Source organism: Amblyomma americanum, chromosome 9 (genome assembly GCF_052857255.1).
Source record: "Amblyomma americanum isolate KBUSLIRL-KWMA chromosome 9, ASM5285725v1, whole genome shotgun sequence".
Taxonomy (NCBI): domain Eukaryota; kingdom Metazoa; phylum Arthropoda; class Arachnida; order Ixodida; family Ixodidae; genus Amblyomma; species Amblyomma americanum.
Window position 1 is genome coordinate 112,451,719 of NC_135505.1, and position 14,851 is coordinate 112,466,569.

The window sequence follows — 14,851 nt, forward strand, 5'->3', positions numbered from 1 at the left end:
AGTCGGTTTTTGTCAGCGAGTGTGCTGGGAAGGATCTGCCGCCCTTATCGGCCACCGCCGCGTTCGTTGGAAGCGCCCCGAGCGCATGCTCTTTGTCTTGACATTGCCGCGACTCAGCAGGCGCCGGCCTAGCGCCTATGTACAGCAGGGGACAAAAGTCTCGGGACCACGCGTTCCTCAAACGAAGCCGATAGCTGTGCTAATAGCCGGTGGCTGGAGTCCACACTTGTGGAGATGAGAGAGCAAAATTACCCCCCCCCCCTTTTATCCACTACTGTACACATCGTATGAGAGCAGTACAGAAACGTTTGGCGGCGTCCTTCAACCACGCTTTGAAGCATTGAAGACAAACGTTCCAACAGCGGCGAGACATATTGGAGACCGATGGCATACCGCCTTTTGCATGTTCCAGATAACAATCGGGATCGCTCTCTTGGCCATCGTGAGCCGCAAACCATGGGCTTGGTTGCCTTTTTCACTGCTTTAGCAGGATATTTCGCTTTCAGCAATAAACCGGTAGTGTGTGTGCGCGCGTGAAGCCTCCACCAGCCAGCAACTCCAGCGGATAGAAGCACACTCTGAAGGATGCACATCCGGACGCCCGAATTCGTCCTCCAGAAGCTTCAACTGTTCACCCACCTTCAACCTCATGAACACCTCCATCAAAGAAAACAAGGGGCCAAATACTATTATCCACTCATCCGCAGGAAGAAATTACTCTATGTTAGTGAGTTTAGCTGCTTGTTCACTGCTTGAGCAAACAACCGTAAAAATTTAAAACAACAAAAATCCCTGCACACATGCTGAATTCCGGTACAGTTCAAACAGAAACAAGTCTGGAACTGTGATTTCAGTCACCAAGAATGTAATTCTGAATTGAAATGTAGAGAGCTGGAAGACGCAGCTGAACTGATCAGTGCCTCCTAGGCCGTCACGCGATTAGTCATGGGACGACTGAGAGCAAGCGGATATCTCAGCGATTGTCGCCCAGACAACAGGCGAAAGATATAGGTGATAAGAGCACCGCTTTTACAAGCGTTTGCTGTAGTCCTGCAGCTCCAAGACAAGCGAGTGTGGGCGTTGAACGACACTTCCCCACATCATGGAGTACACGCTGGTCGGGTTTTCCACGGAGCTGGATTGGAGGCCCCTGCACTTCCTTAAGCCTCTTCCAATGAACAGAGTTTGTGGGGCGTGTGGATTGGTGCGCCCCAAGACAGCTCTGCTTCCATGCTGCCACGCGCTGTGCGAGTTGTGCTACGGGCAATGCGCTGAAGAACGTCTACACGCATGTCCGCTGGACGGCTACGAGTGCCAGGACGAAGACGTCGACTGGAGGGAGTTCCGTGTAGACGAGCTCTTGAGGAGAGAGGTGAGCGACTGCGGACTGTGGGCTCTGGTCTTCCTTGTCTAACGATATTACAGGGACGCCGCTGTGAGAGAGTCTGTATGTTATGCGCAAGTGCTGCAGAAAATAAATGCTCACTTAAACCTTCGCCAGAAAGAGATACGAAGAAAACTCTGCGAAGGAGACACGGACGGTGAATAATAATAATAATAAATGGTTTTTTGAGGAAAGGAAATGGCGCAGTATCTGTCTCATATATCTTTGGACACCTGAACCGCGCCGTAAGGGAAGGGATAAAGGAGGGAGTGAAAGAAGAAAGGAAGAATAGGTGCCGTAGTGGAGGGCTCCGGAATAATTTCGACCACCTGGGTCTCTTTAACGTGCACTGACATCGCACAGCACACGAGCGCCTTAGCGTTTTTCCTCCACAAAAACGCAGCCGCCGCGGTCGGGTTCGAATCCGGAAACTTCGGATCAGTAGTCGAGCGCCCTAACCACTGAGCCACCGCGGCGGGGGCGACGGTGAAAGGGCAAATCCGGTTTATGAGGGTTTAACGTCCCAAAGCGACTCAGGCTATGAGAGACGCCGTAGTGAAGGGCTCCGGAAATTTCGACCCCCTGGGGTTCTTTAACGTGCACTGACATCGCACAGTACACGGGCCTTTAGAATATCGCCTCCACCACGGCCAGGATCGAACCCGCGTCTTTTGGGCCAGCAGCCGAGCGCCATAACCACTCAGCCACCGCGACGGCCCGAAAGGGCAAATACGTACACAAACGCAGATTAAGAACTTTATTACGTGAAGCAACACAAAATATGTCACGTTCAAAACCTTTATCTTTTCTCAGCAGGAGAGCTGCGCAGTTCTCCCTGCCAACAAAATACGGCGTCGTTTAAACCTGTCCAAATCCTCTCCTATCGCAACGGTGTGCAGAATAAAACGCTCCGATATATAATATATTTAATAACTAAATCATGCTGAGCAGGTATAGACGGAGTGATGACTAAAATTTTGGTTAGTGCAGCTCTTTTAGAGGCTTTAGACAGCGCTGTGTTGGGAAGCTTAGTTTCTCGCTCGTAGCCGCTTCTAAGCAGGATTCTAAGCAAACCCCGGAGTGTCCTTCTTATATCCACGATGTTAACCAGAACATTACTAAGAGTGTACGGCGTCCCTCATAGCCAATGTGTCGCACGAGGTAGTTACGGCCAGATTTTTTTTAGACATATCTCTAAAGCGCTAAGAAAATGCATGACACTTCGTCACTGGCTGTGTGCTTCGCTCGTTTCTAAAAGCGCTCTGTCCAGTCTCTATTGTGTGGCTCCGACAATACAATCATTCTAAAATTTACCAGCGATAGCATTGCTTGAAGCGACAAAGATCTAGTTATCTTATTGTTGTTTTTGTACCATGCCGGCAAATTAACATGTTACTCATCTCTTCAAAGTAAAATATAAGAATGTACTCCGAATTTCAAAGAATGCTTTTCAACCGCTGTTGCAGTTTTGATAAGTGATAACGATATCATTATCTGTCACCTACAGGACATTCCTAAAATTATTTGCGTTTCATAGAACCAAACGGCATAGTCTGCGTGTTATATACAAGGTATTTCACCTAAGAATTTACACGATTTTTAAGAATAGGCTTATTGAGTTAGAAGAGAGCACTTTTCGGCATAGCAGTATCAGCGCTGTAGAACATCAGATTAAAGCGAAGATGTGCTAACTAGCATGCTGGTGATGCTAACATGGTGGTGCTAACTAGCATGGCGGTGCTAAATAGCGTCCTACCTAGCATGCTAGCATGCTAACTAGCATACTGAGAGGCGTGACACCGGGCCACCCAAATTAATATACACATCATAATAACTGATATGAATATACTGATAATTACACATAAAAACTGACATGAATATTTCCTTTGGTGGACTACACACCTCCCAATAATTAAAGAGCCGAACAGTAATAGTTGAAAAGTTAACTATTCAATATTACTTACCCAGCCTGCTAATTAGGCCGTATGAGCTGTATTCTAATGTACTATACAGCCGACAATGCTAGGCCGAAAAAAGTGTTCTACTAACTGAAAAACATTATTTTAGAAATTTTGTCAACTCTTTTGTGAAACACTGTGGATGAAGGCTTCTAAATTTAACAAGGTGAATTATCTTTTCAGGTCAAGTGCTGGAACCATGGAACAGGCTGCGACTACGTGGCTCCTGCTTCGCGCATTGGCCAACATTTCCGCCGCGATTGTGGATACCACTCTGTCCTTTGTCCCAAGTGCTCCGTCATCGTTCCATGTTGCAGAGTGATCCCGCACCTGAAATACGGCCTCTGCGACTCGAAGACACCTGCCACATCCGAAGGACAGCTAGGATACAAGAGTGCCACTGATTTGGATTCTTGTTTGAAGGGTACATTTGAAAAGGGGGTGGGAGAAGCCAAGGAATCTCAGGGGAAAATAGCGTTTGACAGCAGGGCACACGGGGACAGGCTGAATGAGATTTCTCATGCCGTAAACAGCGTCAAAGAAGTACGGAAACACTTAGTTAGAGTCGAAGTTGCGAAACGTCAGGGCAGCTTCACACAAATAGTGTCCAAAATTGATGCCTCTAGCCAGGAACTGAAACATGTTTCGGCCGCGAAGGGTGATACACTTAATCTTTCCAAACGCGCAAAGAGATCAGAGTCCGAAAAGACTGCCACTCGCAGCGAAGCAGTAAGAACTGCTGCGCAAGAAAATGATTTCTCTCAGAATACCGTGCACCGCATCAAAAACATTCTGCGACACTCTGGACTAAACAAGGCCCTCTGCGTGTTTTCTGTGAAAAATGTTAAGTCGCTGTGCGAGATCGCTATGAAGAGAGGCGCGGCTAGGTATGAGAGTGGGCTGGTCTACTTACGCGGTTACAACCTGTCACCAGGAGTCTGCCTCATGTCCGAGAGCGGATCACTAAAACTTTGTGCATGGATCCGCCTTTATAAGGGATACACGGATGACGTTCTGCAGTGGCCATTCCAGCACAGAATCAAACTAGGCGCCATGCATCCTACAAAATGTGCAGAACGCGTGTTTGTGGTCACGGGGAGTCCGTCTCTTAGGTGCTTTCAAAGACCAATAGTGAGCAGTGGCGTTGCCTGTTACTTCACTCAGGAGTCACTCGATGTGGATGATTTGATCGCAGTCCGGTACGTGGAAAATGACCGGCTGCATGTAATGTTCGAGCTTCTTCCATGATCGGCGCCTGAATGCCAAACTGGCTATCTTTGCGAGGTGGGGGAAACTTGGGTGCTTTTTTGAGTATATTCAATCATATGCCTAATTGATTGTCTTATACTTCTGTTTTTTTATGATCTTTCCGCCCTACAACAAGACACCAGCGGAGGTGCTGTACGTATTTTGTAACAATAAATAAATATAAATAAACTTGTCATGAGCCGTAGACGACGCAGTGGCATTGTTCACGCTGCGGAAATTTTAGGAGGCTCCTTAAGAAGACATTGTGCTTCCCTGTTCGGTAATTTTCGGTAAGTTCTGTATATGTAATATTTGAATGAATTGCTGTTATTGTGATATATTTCGTGTTTTTCGTTGATAACTAATGTATTGTCAAGAATAGTGTCCACTTAACCACCAGTGTAGCCGTATTCTCAGCGCTGAGATCATCTCTCTTTTCTGCAACCGCTGGCGGTCAGGCCAAACAAACCAAGCTATTTGATGCTCTTCTAGCCACTGCCATGTAGACTGCACACGAAGGAGATTGTGCACTGCGCCGTTCCTATGCAAACGCATTACTCACACAACACAAAAAAAATTGCAGTGATTTAACTCAGTTATACCTAGCGAGACGAGCGAAAGGCTCGGCGAGAAATGTCGGCCAGGTGATCGGATGCAGCGTGGTTACTGTACTGAACCCTTCTCGTATTAGGCACGGCCTCCGTGGCGTCGCGGAGCGCGCCGGAGGAAGTATTGACAGCGAGCGCAGCTACTTCGCTAGTATATTGCGCATCACGTGGTTAGGAGAGGAGGAGTCACGTGATCTGGTGAGCGGCGAGGTTCGGAGCGGCGGCGGCCGTCGCAGCTGCGGTTAGTCACGTGGTATGACGCCAGGCCACTCCTCCGCTTTAGAGGTCACGCGCCAACGTTCATGGCCTTCAAAGTTTGGGCTCGGAGAGTAAGAACTCTCGCTCTTAAAACTGTATGAAGGACTTACGTACTAACTATCGGCTTTGTACACTCATAGACACGCTACATCATCGCCAGCATCATCCGAACTGTGTACCAACATCAGCACGCTTAAGACGAACGCTGGATTGCGCGTCCTACACTGGTAATACAGCCCCTGAGGCCTGCGCGCTGAGTCCCACATCATGCTGCACGGTGTGCTTGCGGCGGTTGGATACAGCTCGGGCCCTGCTTCCACCTTAATATTGTCTCAGACCCAGCGGCCGACGCCCAACCGCGCTAATGTCAGTGGAAGACACGCTCTTGAGCGTTAGTACAAGGCTGTATCCTCATGACTTCCAATTAGCCCTATTCTGCGCAGGCAGCAACCACCTTGTGGTTGCAAAACTTCTTAATATTAGCTCCAGAACTGACTTCCTGCCGTCCTGATACGCTAAATAAAGCCTGATGAGGAACGGTGTGTGCTGGAGGTAGCTCAGGAGATAACGTAAAAGCAACCAACTAAAGCGGTGAAGTTAACGTAAAGGAAAACGTTGCGGCAACGTAGGGAAGAAATAATGGAGCTCGAAATGCTGCACATTTCTACCCTCCATCACTTTTACCAATAGATCTTTCTAGCATGTTTATATGGAAGCTCTCGCTGATCTGCCACTGGAGTTGCAGCGAATTTTACGAATGAGAGAGAGAAAAAGAACGGCATGCATCGTCTGTGTGATCACCACGGTTTAATCGAATTCGCACACAAGACGGTTGAGTGTGTCGCCGCGTTGTAGGGCGTCTCGGGTAGAGGTCACCGCAAGCAAAGGAACAGCGCACGAACCCCACTGAGTGTAAATGATGTGTGCCGCCTCCTGGAGTTGTGCCTATTAAACACATACTTCACGTCAAACGGGAATTTTACCGACATGTGAGAGGAACCCCGATGGAAGCATCCATCTCTGTCGTCATGGCCAATTTAACCATGGAACACATCGAACAACGAGCCCTCAAGTCACTCCACCCGAAAACAAAGATTTTCGTCAGGTATGTCGACGACTGCTTCACCGTCATCAAAAGATCTGTGACTCAAAATTTCCTCCGTAGAACCTGACATTCAGTTCACGCTAGAGGTGGAACAAGATAACTCCCTGCCGTTTTTGGACGTCATCGTGTCCCGAAACAACAGTACGCTTCAATTATCCGTATACCGCAAACCAACTCACTCAGGCCGGTATCTCCACTTCTCTTCGAACCACCCGACAGTCCATAAAGCATCAGTGGTGAAGACGCTGTTCAGAAGAGTTGAGACACACAGCAGCACAGAACTTGACAGAAAGATAGAACAACGCACGATATTCAGAGAGTTCATCATGAACGGCTAACCAAAAGACTTTATTCAAAAAACCATTCGACGTCAAATTCACAACATTCGCCAAGAAATCAACGCACAAAGACCAACGCCACCAGCCAAAATACGTCACTTTACCTTATGTCGGAGGTGTCAGCGAAACCATCGCCCGAATCCTGAAAAAAGTGGGTCTCCAGGTAGCGCACAAGCCCACAAACACTGTTGCGCTTTGCCCAGCTGTTCCCAAAGACCGGCCGCGGAGAGAAAAAGCCCGAGGCATTGTCTACAAAATTCCTTGCGCCGACTGCGACGCAAGCTACATCGGCGAAACCAAGAATTTCAAAGAAAGAATTCGGCAACGTAACAACGACGTCCGCAAAATCGCAAGAGAGCGCAATCCAATAGCCGAACATTCCGAGGACTCGACCGCAGAATCAACTTCGAAGAAACCCGCATCCTGGAAACCGAAACAAACGACCACAAAAGGCTCCTTTGGAATCCTGGCACATACAAACCACCCCGAACAACATCAACCGCACAAGAGGAAACCTGCCCCCGGTATATGCCCAGGGACTTCGCTCTTCAATTAAACGAAAAAAATTCGCCTTTTACCGCCTCCCCGCAGTGCGACAACATGACTAACATCCTTAATCCCCCCCTCCCCCTCCTTCATGCCTTTCGCATCACAGCTGTCGTTCTTTTAACCCCCTCCTCCCCTCCATACTTAAATACGCTAGCTACAGCCCTCAGTCATTATATGCCCTCAGCTGCTGCCCTCAGTTTATTACATGTGATCCAATGGTGTCGCACCACTTGACCTTTGGCCTTTCATTTCGTCGGTAGACGGTGGTAGAATGGTCATGTGACCATCAGGCGACGTCGTGTGATGAAAACGCCCGTTGAGACGTCAGTCGAGGGGGGGGGGGGGGGCGTCCGCTCGATTTAGGCAGTCGCCATGGTCCTAGGAGTAAGGCGAGGAGAGCACGTGCAGCGTTGATTGGGTGGCCAACCTCTCGCGATCAACCATTAACTGCCACCACCCAGGGTAGCAGGGTGGGCGCGCTGCCTACCCAGTGTGCGGAACGCAGTCAACAAACGCTAAGCCGTGTCTACTTGCTAGATGCACCACAGCTTTCGCTCTCAAACCAGGTTCAGCTGTAGTTACATCGCAGCTAATTTTTTGCAGGATCATTGGCGCAGGGAGCATCAAAGGAGGTGGTGATGCGTTCAAAACGCAGGGATGGGATGTTGTTATTTAAATATAACATTGAAATCGCGCCGTCTTATATGGCTTTAACGTATCTTGCACCCTGCCTTTCACATTCACTGCAGGCGTTTAGTAACGGCCGCTTCAAAGTTCAGCGGAACGATACGTTTCAACGGAAGCAGACAAAACCTGGCACATGCAGAATTCTCGTCTTCCTCTTGGCAGCATGAAATCACGACCATTCTTCTGGACACCATTTTGCACGCTAAGCCATTGAAGCTGGTTCAACAAACAGACGGCTGATTGAAAGAGCCCGCGCTCCGAGTTAAGCATCTCTTTTTCTGGGGCGGCCTAAATGAACATTTTCGTTCGCCAGTAAGTGAATGTCACATAAGCCCCTCGCACAACGGCGCCCCTGTAATAACGTTAGACAAGGAAACCCAGTGCCTATATTCCCCATCGCATTAGTTGCATGCAGTGCTATGGAACAGAGAGCCTGCGGTGGCTCAGTGGTTAGAGTGCTCGGCTGCTGACCCATAAGACGCGCGCCGCGGGTTCGATCCCGGAAGCGGCAGTCCAATTTCTATGGAGGCAAAATTCTGGAGGCCCGTGTGCTGTGCGATGTCAGTGGACGTCAAAGAACCCCTAGGGGGTTGAAATTTCACTCCGGCGTCCCTCATAGCCTGAGTCGCTTTGGGATGTTAAACCCCATAAACCAAACCCCCTCACCCAATAAAGAGAAAGCACTAAATTTGTTCCGCCGTGACTTGTCATCTGCTCCCGGCGTACAAAGATATGATTAGAAAAAAAGCCTAAATCACGCTCTCTACATTAAGTGTATTCACGCTTACGTATAATAAACGCTAGAATTTTGCGCGATGTTGCGCACTGTGTGACATTCGTATTTTAGTTCAGCGCATGCGAATAAAGGCGCAACAATAATCTCAGGTGTGTGGCGCGATCTACTTAAAACGAGAACCATTTTTTTTTTCAACAGACGACGCTTCTCTTAGAACTAAAAGCGGCAGAATCATCGCTCTAAATATAAAAAACAGCGCGTCAATCGCTTGTATGTGTTCTTATAGGCGATAAGAGACGAAGCGAAAGCCCAGTGGCCCATTTACGGCCAGTGAACGTGCCGAAGATGACAGTAACAATGACGAAAACAGTGCGAGGCGAGGGGTCCTGCTTCTAAGGAGGCCGCCATTTTGGAAACTGCGTTTGCACGTATACGCAAGAGTCGCGCACGCTAAACTCTGGACATTGCGTATGTAACGCGAGCGTACGTCAAGGCCCGATACGAAAGTGTTAGGCGCATCCCCACGTTAAAGCACACAATCTCATACAGCCATATGCCTATTTCATACTGGCGCTACATTCTGCAGCGTCGGGACGTCGCCTGTGCACTCATAGCGGCCTTGGTTGAGCTGCAAGGAACTACCGATAGATGGAGCAGTCATCCAGCACTCGCTCACCTCTCTCCTGAAAACGTCGTCTGTGCGGAGCTTCCTCCAGTCGACGTCTTCGTCCTGGCACTCGTAGCCGTCCAGAGGAAATAAGTGTAGGGCTTCTTCAGCGCATTGCCCGTAGCACAACTCGCACAGCGCGTGGGCGCACGGAAGCAGAGCTGTCTTCGGGCGCACCAATCCACAGGCACTGCAAACCCTGTTGGGTGGAAGCGGCTTGAGGAAGTGCAGGGGCCTCCAGTCCAGCTCGGTGGAAAATCCAACAACCGTGTGCTGCATGGTTCGGGACAGCGTAGTTCAACGCCAACGCAAGCTTGTATTGAATATGAAGGACCGCAGCATGCGACCGTCAAAGCACGCCCTTATCTCTTCTATATTTCGCCCGTTGTCAAGCCGACAATCGGAGTGGTATCCCCTTCCTCTAGGTCGTCGCATGGCTCAGCGCGTGGAGGCTTAGGTGCCGATAATCAGTTAAGCCGCGTCTCACGGCTCTAATTTTTAACGCCAGACCGCTGGTGCTACCATGTCGAAAAAATTGACAAGTGTCATCGTTGGCGCCTGATTGCAGCCTGGCAGCCGGAGCCACCTATAGGTGAGCCACATAGGTCAGATGATCTTGTGCCGTCGTCACAACCTTCCCAAGAGATCTGGAACATACTGAATAGTGCGGCAGGTGGGTGTTGAATGAATGATTGATTAGTCGCGGCCGCACAAGCCATACCGGTGCCAGTACCTCAGTGATATATTTGTGTGGAAGGCTTGAAAGTCGGGCCAGTTAGTCTCGACATTCGTGTAAACTTTGTGGTCAAACCATTTCCCACAGAGTGTTCCGAATGTGTCTTGTGATTCAGTGTTCTGAGCAGCGTAAACATACTAATTAGGTTATAGCCTACCTGTTCACAGCGATTCGAACCGCCGACCTATGTACATCCAATTCCACAGCTTTACGAACAATCACATGAACATTGCTACTCAACCGTTTGTCGCAGGGCCACCGTGGTGGTGGCATACGATTTCGTGTTCCGTGCAGCATAACCTTACAAATTAAGTTAGAGTCTAGTCGCGGCAGGGATTCGAACCGGCGACCTATGTTAGGTGTGTTAACTCTCGATGTTCTACCACTGCCTCAGCGTCGGTTCATTTTTTATTGTTACTATATGTAACACGGGGCTCCAAAATACATGTTGAGTATCCATCACAAATAAAAAGTGCATATATCGATGAGAAATTCTGATCTTTCGCCGTTTGCTTTCTAAAAACAACTTAAAGGCACAACCTCGGTATCTAACAACCCGCATGCGCTTTTGACCGAGCGGTTTTGTCTAATTGCACCGTGAATCGCTGTGCCGAGCGAAGGTCGTAAGAAACTCTTTCCGCTTAGGAAGTCTTTCCCAGTGGTACCTCTTCTCGCCTTGCAGGTCAAGTGCTGGAACCAAGGCAGTGGATGGCGGTATTCTACGGCTCCTTCAGGAATCGTCCAGCTTTATCAGCATGAACGGGAACACCTCAATGTCCGTGGTCCCAGGTCTTCGGCAGCTGTTCATTGCAGAGTCATGTGCGTGCATCTTAGGTCAGCTTATTGCAACACTTCGACGCCTCTCGCATCCAAGTGCGAAGAGCCTCCGGATGAACTCAACGAGGCAACGTCTTTGGCTTCTTTCAAAATAGCCGTTGAAAAGCAGGCGGCGGATATCGCAGCATGTTTATGGCCGATGGATCTTGATATCAGCGCTCACGGGGACAGATTAAACGAAATATCCCAGAGCATGAACATACTGAAAGAAAGGATGAGACAAGAACTAGCGGATTCAAGGAGACAAATTTACGACAGCTTGACAAAAAGCGTACTTGAAATGGAAGCGTCTATAACGATGAGTTCAAAGAATGAGTTCAGAGACACAGTTAACACTTTTCCGACAAATATTTTCCGTTTAGAAAAAAGTCTGAAAGAAAAATTCAGCGGAACGAGTGACGACTTGTCACCGACTGCAGGCGCCATAGAAGAAATCAAACTACAAATTCATGAAAGTGTGCAAAGGACGTTGAACATTGTCCTCCGACAGAGTGAGCTACGAGTCCCGCAATGCAATTTTGTTGTGAGTGGCTTGAAATCGCTTCAACAGACTGCGGTGCAAAAAACCTGGGCTGTGTATGACAGCGATCAGGTGTACCATCGAGGCTACTGCATGTCTCCGGGAGTCTTCCCCCTAAAAGACGGTGGATCTGTGATCCTGCGGGAAAGGTACACCCTGGACAACGGCGACTTGGACGACTTTGTTCCATGGCCGTTCGTTTATAAGATGAGGCTGAGTGTCATTGACCCGAAAAAGAGGTGCAGAGCGTGTGCTGGAAGTTAAACCCAGTCGGTGTGCCGAAGTTAGCCAAAAGCCAACAGCATCAAGTAACCGACCTGGTTATTGTTACAACCCGTCTCTGAACCTCAGAAATCTCATCAAAGACGGGTTCGTAGGAAATGACCAGCTGCAGATTAAATGGGAGCTGCTACCTTGAATCGTACTTCTGCACTGACTGTGGTCGCCTCTTGGGACTCTATACGCCTCTGAGCACTCTCACTGGACGATTGATTTTTGTTCATTGCTTGAGTGGTGGAATGGAAGAATTGAATGTCCCGAGACGTATGTAACTCACTGTGGTTTATTAAAAATATTCTTATCCTTTTTTGTCATTTTAGTATCGCGATTTCATTAAATCGTAATCACAACAAAACCATGACAATGTCCGAAAAAAAATTCAGTGATTAAAAGAAGTCATGTAACCTTGTGACTTCATCACAACATGACCACGTTGTTGTGATCAACCTGGTTTCTCGGCAGTGGCCAGGATAATCAAAATCAAAAACCAGAAAAAAAAGTTATATAAGTAACTGTGGGCGCTGTCACAACATTGCGGTCACCTGTTACTGCAGCTTGCAGACCAAATATGGCGGTTGAAGAGCCCAAAATTGCAAAGAAACTGACGTAAACATTCACACAGAAGTTGAAATCTAATGGTCTCGCATTCCACTCTTAATACTGACCACAGTTTTTTTTTTTTAGTATCATGGAGTCATTTTCATCATGGAGTTAATTTTTGTTTCATCCCGCCCAATACATAAGCCTAAAAAGTAAGAAGCAAAACTGACAGCCGTGAACATTGGCACTGAGCGCACTTTATAAAAATTCCTAATCCGCAACGTACTTCGAGGTAGTTAATGTGAAAAATATCTGTTCGAACGCTATTTGTGTTTGTTTTCCCACGTAGCACATTTCTCAAATGGCGTCGCTAGTTGAGATAGCATCCTGGAAAGAGCTTGAACGTAACGGTAGTTGAAGACACGCGTGCGGCATGAGTATTCTCTGGAATAAAGGTCTGAGAAACGCCGTTTGATCTCTGGTCAACGTAGGATAGCAAACCGGATTTCTTTCACGCTCGATGTGGCAAAATGCCATGCGGATTTTAAAAAAACTCATCGCGCTTTCGATGCTGACGGTGTTCGATTTTGCAGTATAATCCTGCGCCCTAGCTCAAGAAAAAAGTTGGACAACAATCTTCTGAGGTGCTTTACCGCGTAAATATCTCTTGCATTTTAAAATCACAATGTGAATAATTTTAAAGCTCCGGTGTATCGTCTGTTGGTGTGTCGAGCTACAGCGCTCCGCGGTTGGCTAATAATAATAATTGGTTTTTGGGGAAAGGAAATGGCGCAGTATCTGTCTCATATATCGTTGGACACCTGAACCGCGCCGTAAGGGAAGGGACAACGTCTACGGGCATGCTTTCCACCTTGTGAACACGCCCTCCGTCAGCTTCTGTGCCTCTTGTCGTCAGGTCTTTCGGTAGATGATGTGAGCTGTGAATAACTTGCACCCAAAATCCTTCCACAACAGACAGTAAAGAGCACATTCGGCACCGGCGTCATTCTCGACGCATTTGCTACATACGATGCTCACTATTTCCATTTTCTTCGCTCACTGGGCCAACCTGGGGAAAAGCAAACGAGCAAGCAAATAGGTGGAGGCCGCGTCTCTTAAGTCACTGGACTCACGAAGTTCGCCAGGAGTCTAAAAATACTCCGCACTTCACTAAAACTGCGCGCAGGTGGTCGAAATTATTTCGGAGCCCACCACTACGGCACCTCTTTCTCCCTTTCACTCCCTCCATTATCCCTTCTCTTAAGGCGCGGTTCAGGTGTCCGCCGCTAAATGAGACAGATAGTGCGCCATTTCATTTCCTCAAAAACCAATTATTATTATTAGTATTATATTATGTTTTGACTTTATCCCAGTGGCTGCACTAAATACTCAATTTAACAAGCTTGCGGGGCGCTAGCTATGACTGCTCATAAAACAAGACGGCGTCATTTTTCCTAAAAATCAACAATTCTAATCAGTATACAAACTCTGTCACGTTCACTCGGAGCAACGTCAAATACTGGCCGCACGGACCGCATTTCTATGGGGCTGAAATGCGAACCCGAAGGCGTGTTGTACGGTGCCAAAATCCATTTGGAGTCCTTCACTACGGCGTCCCTGTTTGCACGTATGCAGCGTCAGGTGATAAATACCAAAATGCATATTTGCGGCTCTGTTTCCATGTCGAGTGAAAAATACTAATGGAACCGTGAACAGCGTCTTCCTGACTCTAAAGTTTAGAAGGCTCTATTTTATAGCACTCTTACAACTACAGCCGTGTTGGCTAGTGCACTGGAAGTAACCTGGCAAAAACAGATTCAGAAATTGGTCCTGCTTAGCAGCTGCAAGGGCACTAGGTTCATATGTGCGGATATCTATGTGCCGCTTGTTGTGCTCCGCAGAAAGTAAAAAGGATAACGCCAGGAAAGATATTATTAGCCACTCACCGACGTGAATACATTACTCTCTATCATTAGTAAGATTAGCTATTTATTTCCCGTTTAAGCGACCACGGGAAAAATTTGAAATCGCGAAATTTTCGTGTAAATGCTGGATTAAACCGACCATCCGTATTTCATTACGCGCATCAGAGTTCATAAAGTACCAAGTCCCGGACTATGCTTTCAGTTCCCGAGGGTGTCATTCTGAAACAAAAAAAAAACAATTGGAGGGCGCACTGAAGCTCCGCCTGAAGGGAACAACGCGATAGCGTTAACGGGTTAGTACTCAAAGATTCGGAACTGGTAATATTTGACTATAGACTCAAGGATCGGTGGCAGTCCTCATGCCACTACTGGCGCAGTAGTGTAGCGGTTACGCGAAGCGCCGCTGCCCTGCGATGGCGGATGCTGCCACCGGTGAGGCTTGTGCGCCCCAGGTTTCTCTCCCCGAGCAACCCCTC

At 48.0% G+C, this 14,851-nt stretch overlaps 1 protein-coding gene across 1 annotated transcript; it reads left to right on the plus strand.

Moving 5' to 3' along the window:
* The first annotated feature begins 1,085 nt into the window (after positions 1-1,085).
* Positions 1,086-4,962, plus strand: LOC144104106 (uncharacterized). The gene is made up of 2 exons (XM_077636919.1): positions 1,086-1,372; positions 3,526-4,962. Exons 1-2 carry the CDS (start codon positions 1,103-1,105, stop codon positions 4,588-4,590), a joined length of 1,335 nt encoding a protein of 444 aa, XP_077493045.1. The 5' UTR covers positions 1,086-1,102; the 3' UTR covers positions 4,591-4,962.
* Positions 4,963-14,851: the final 9,889 nt, after the last annotated feature.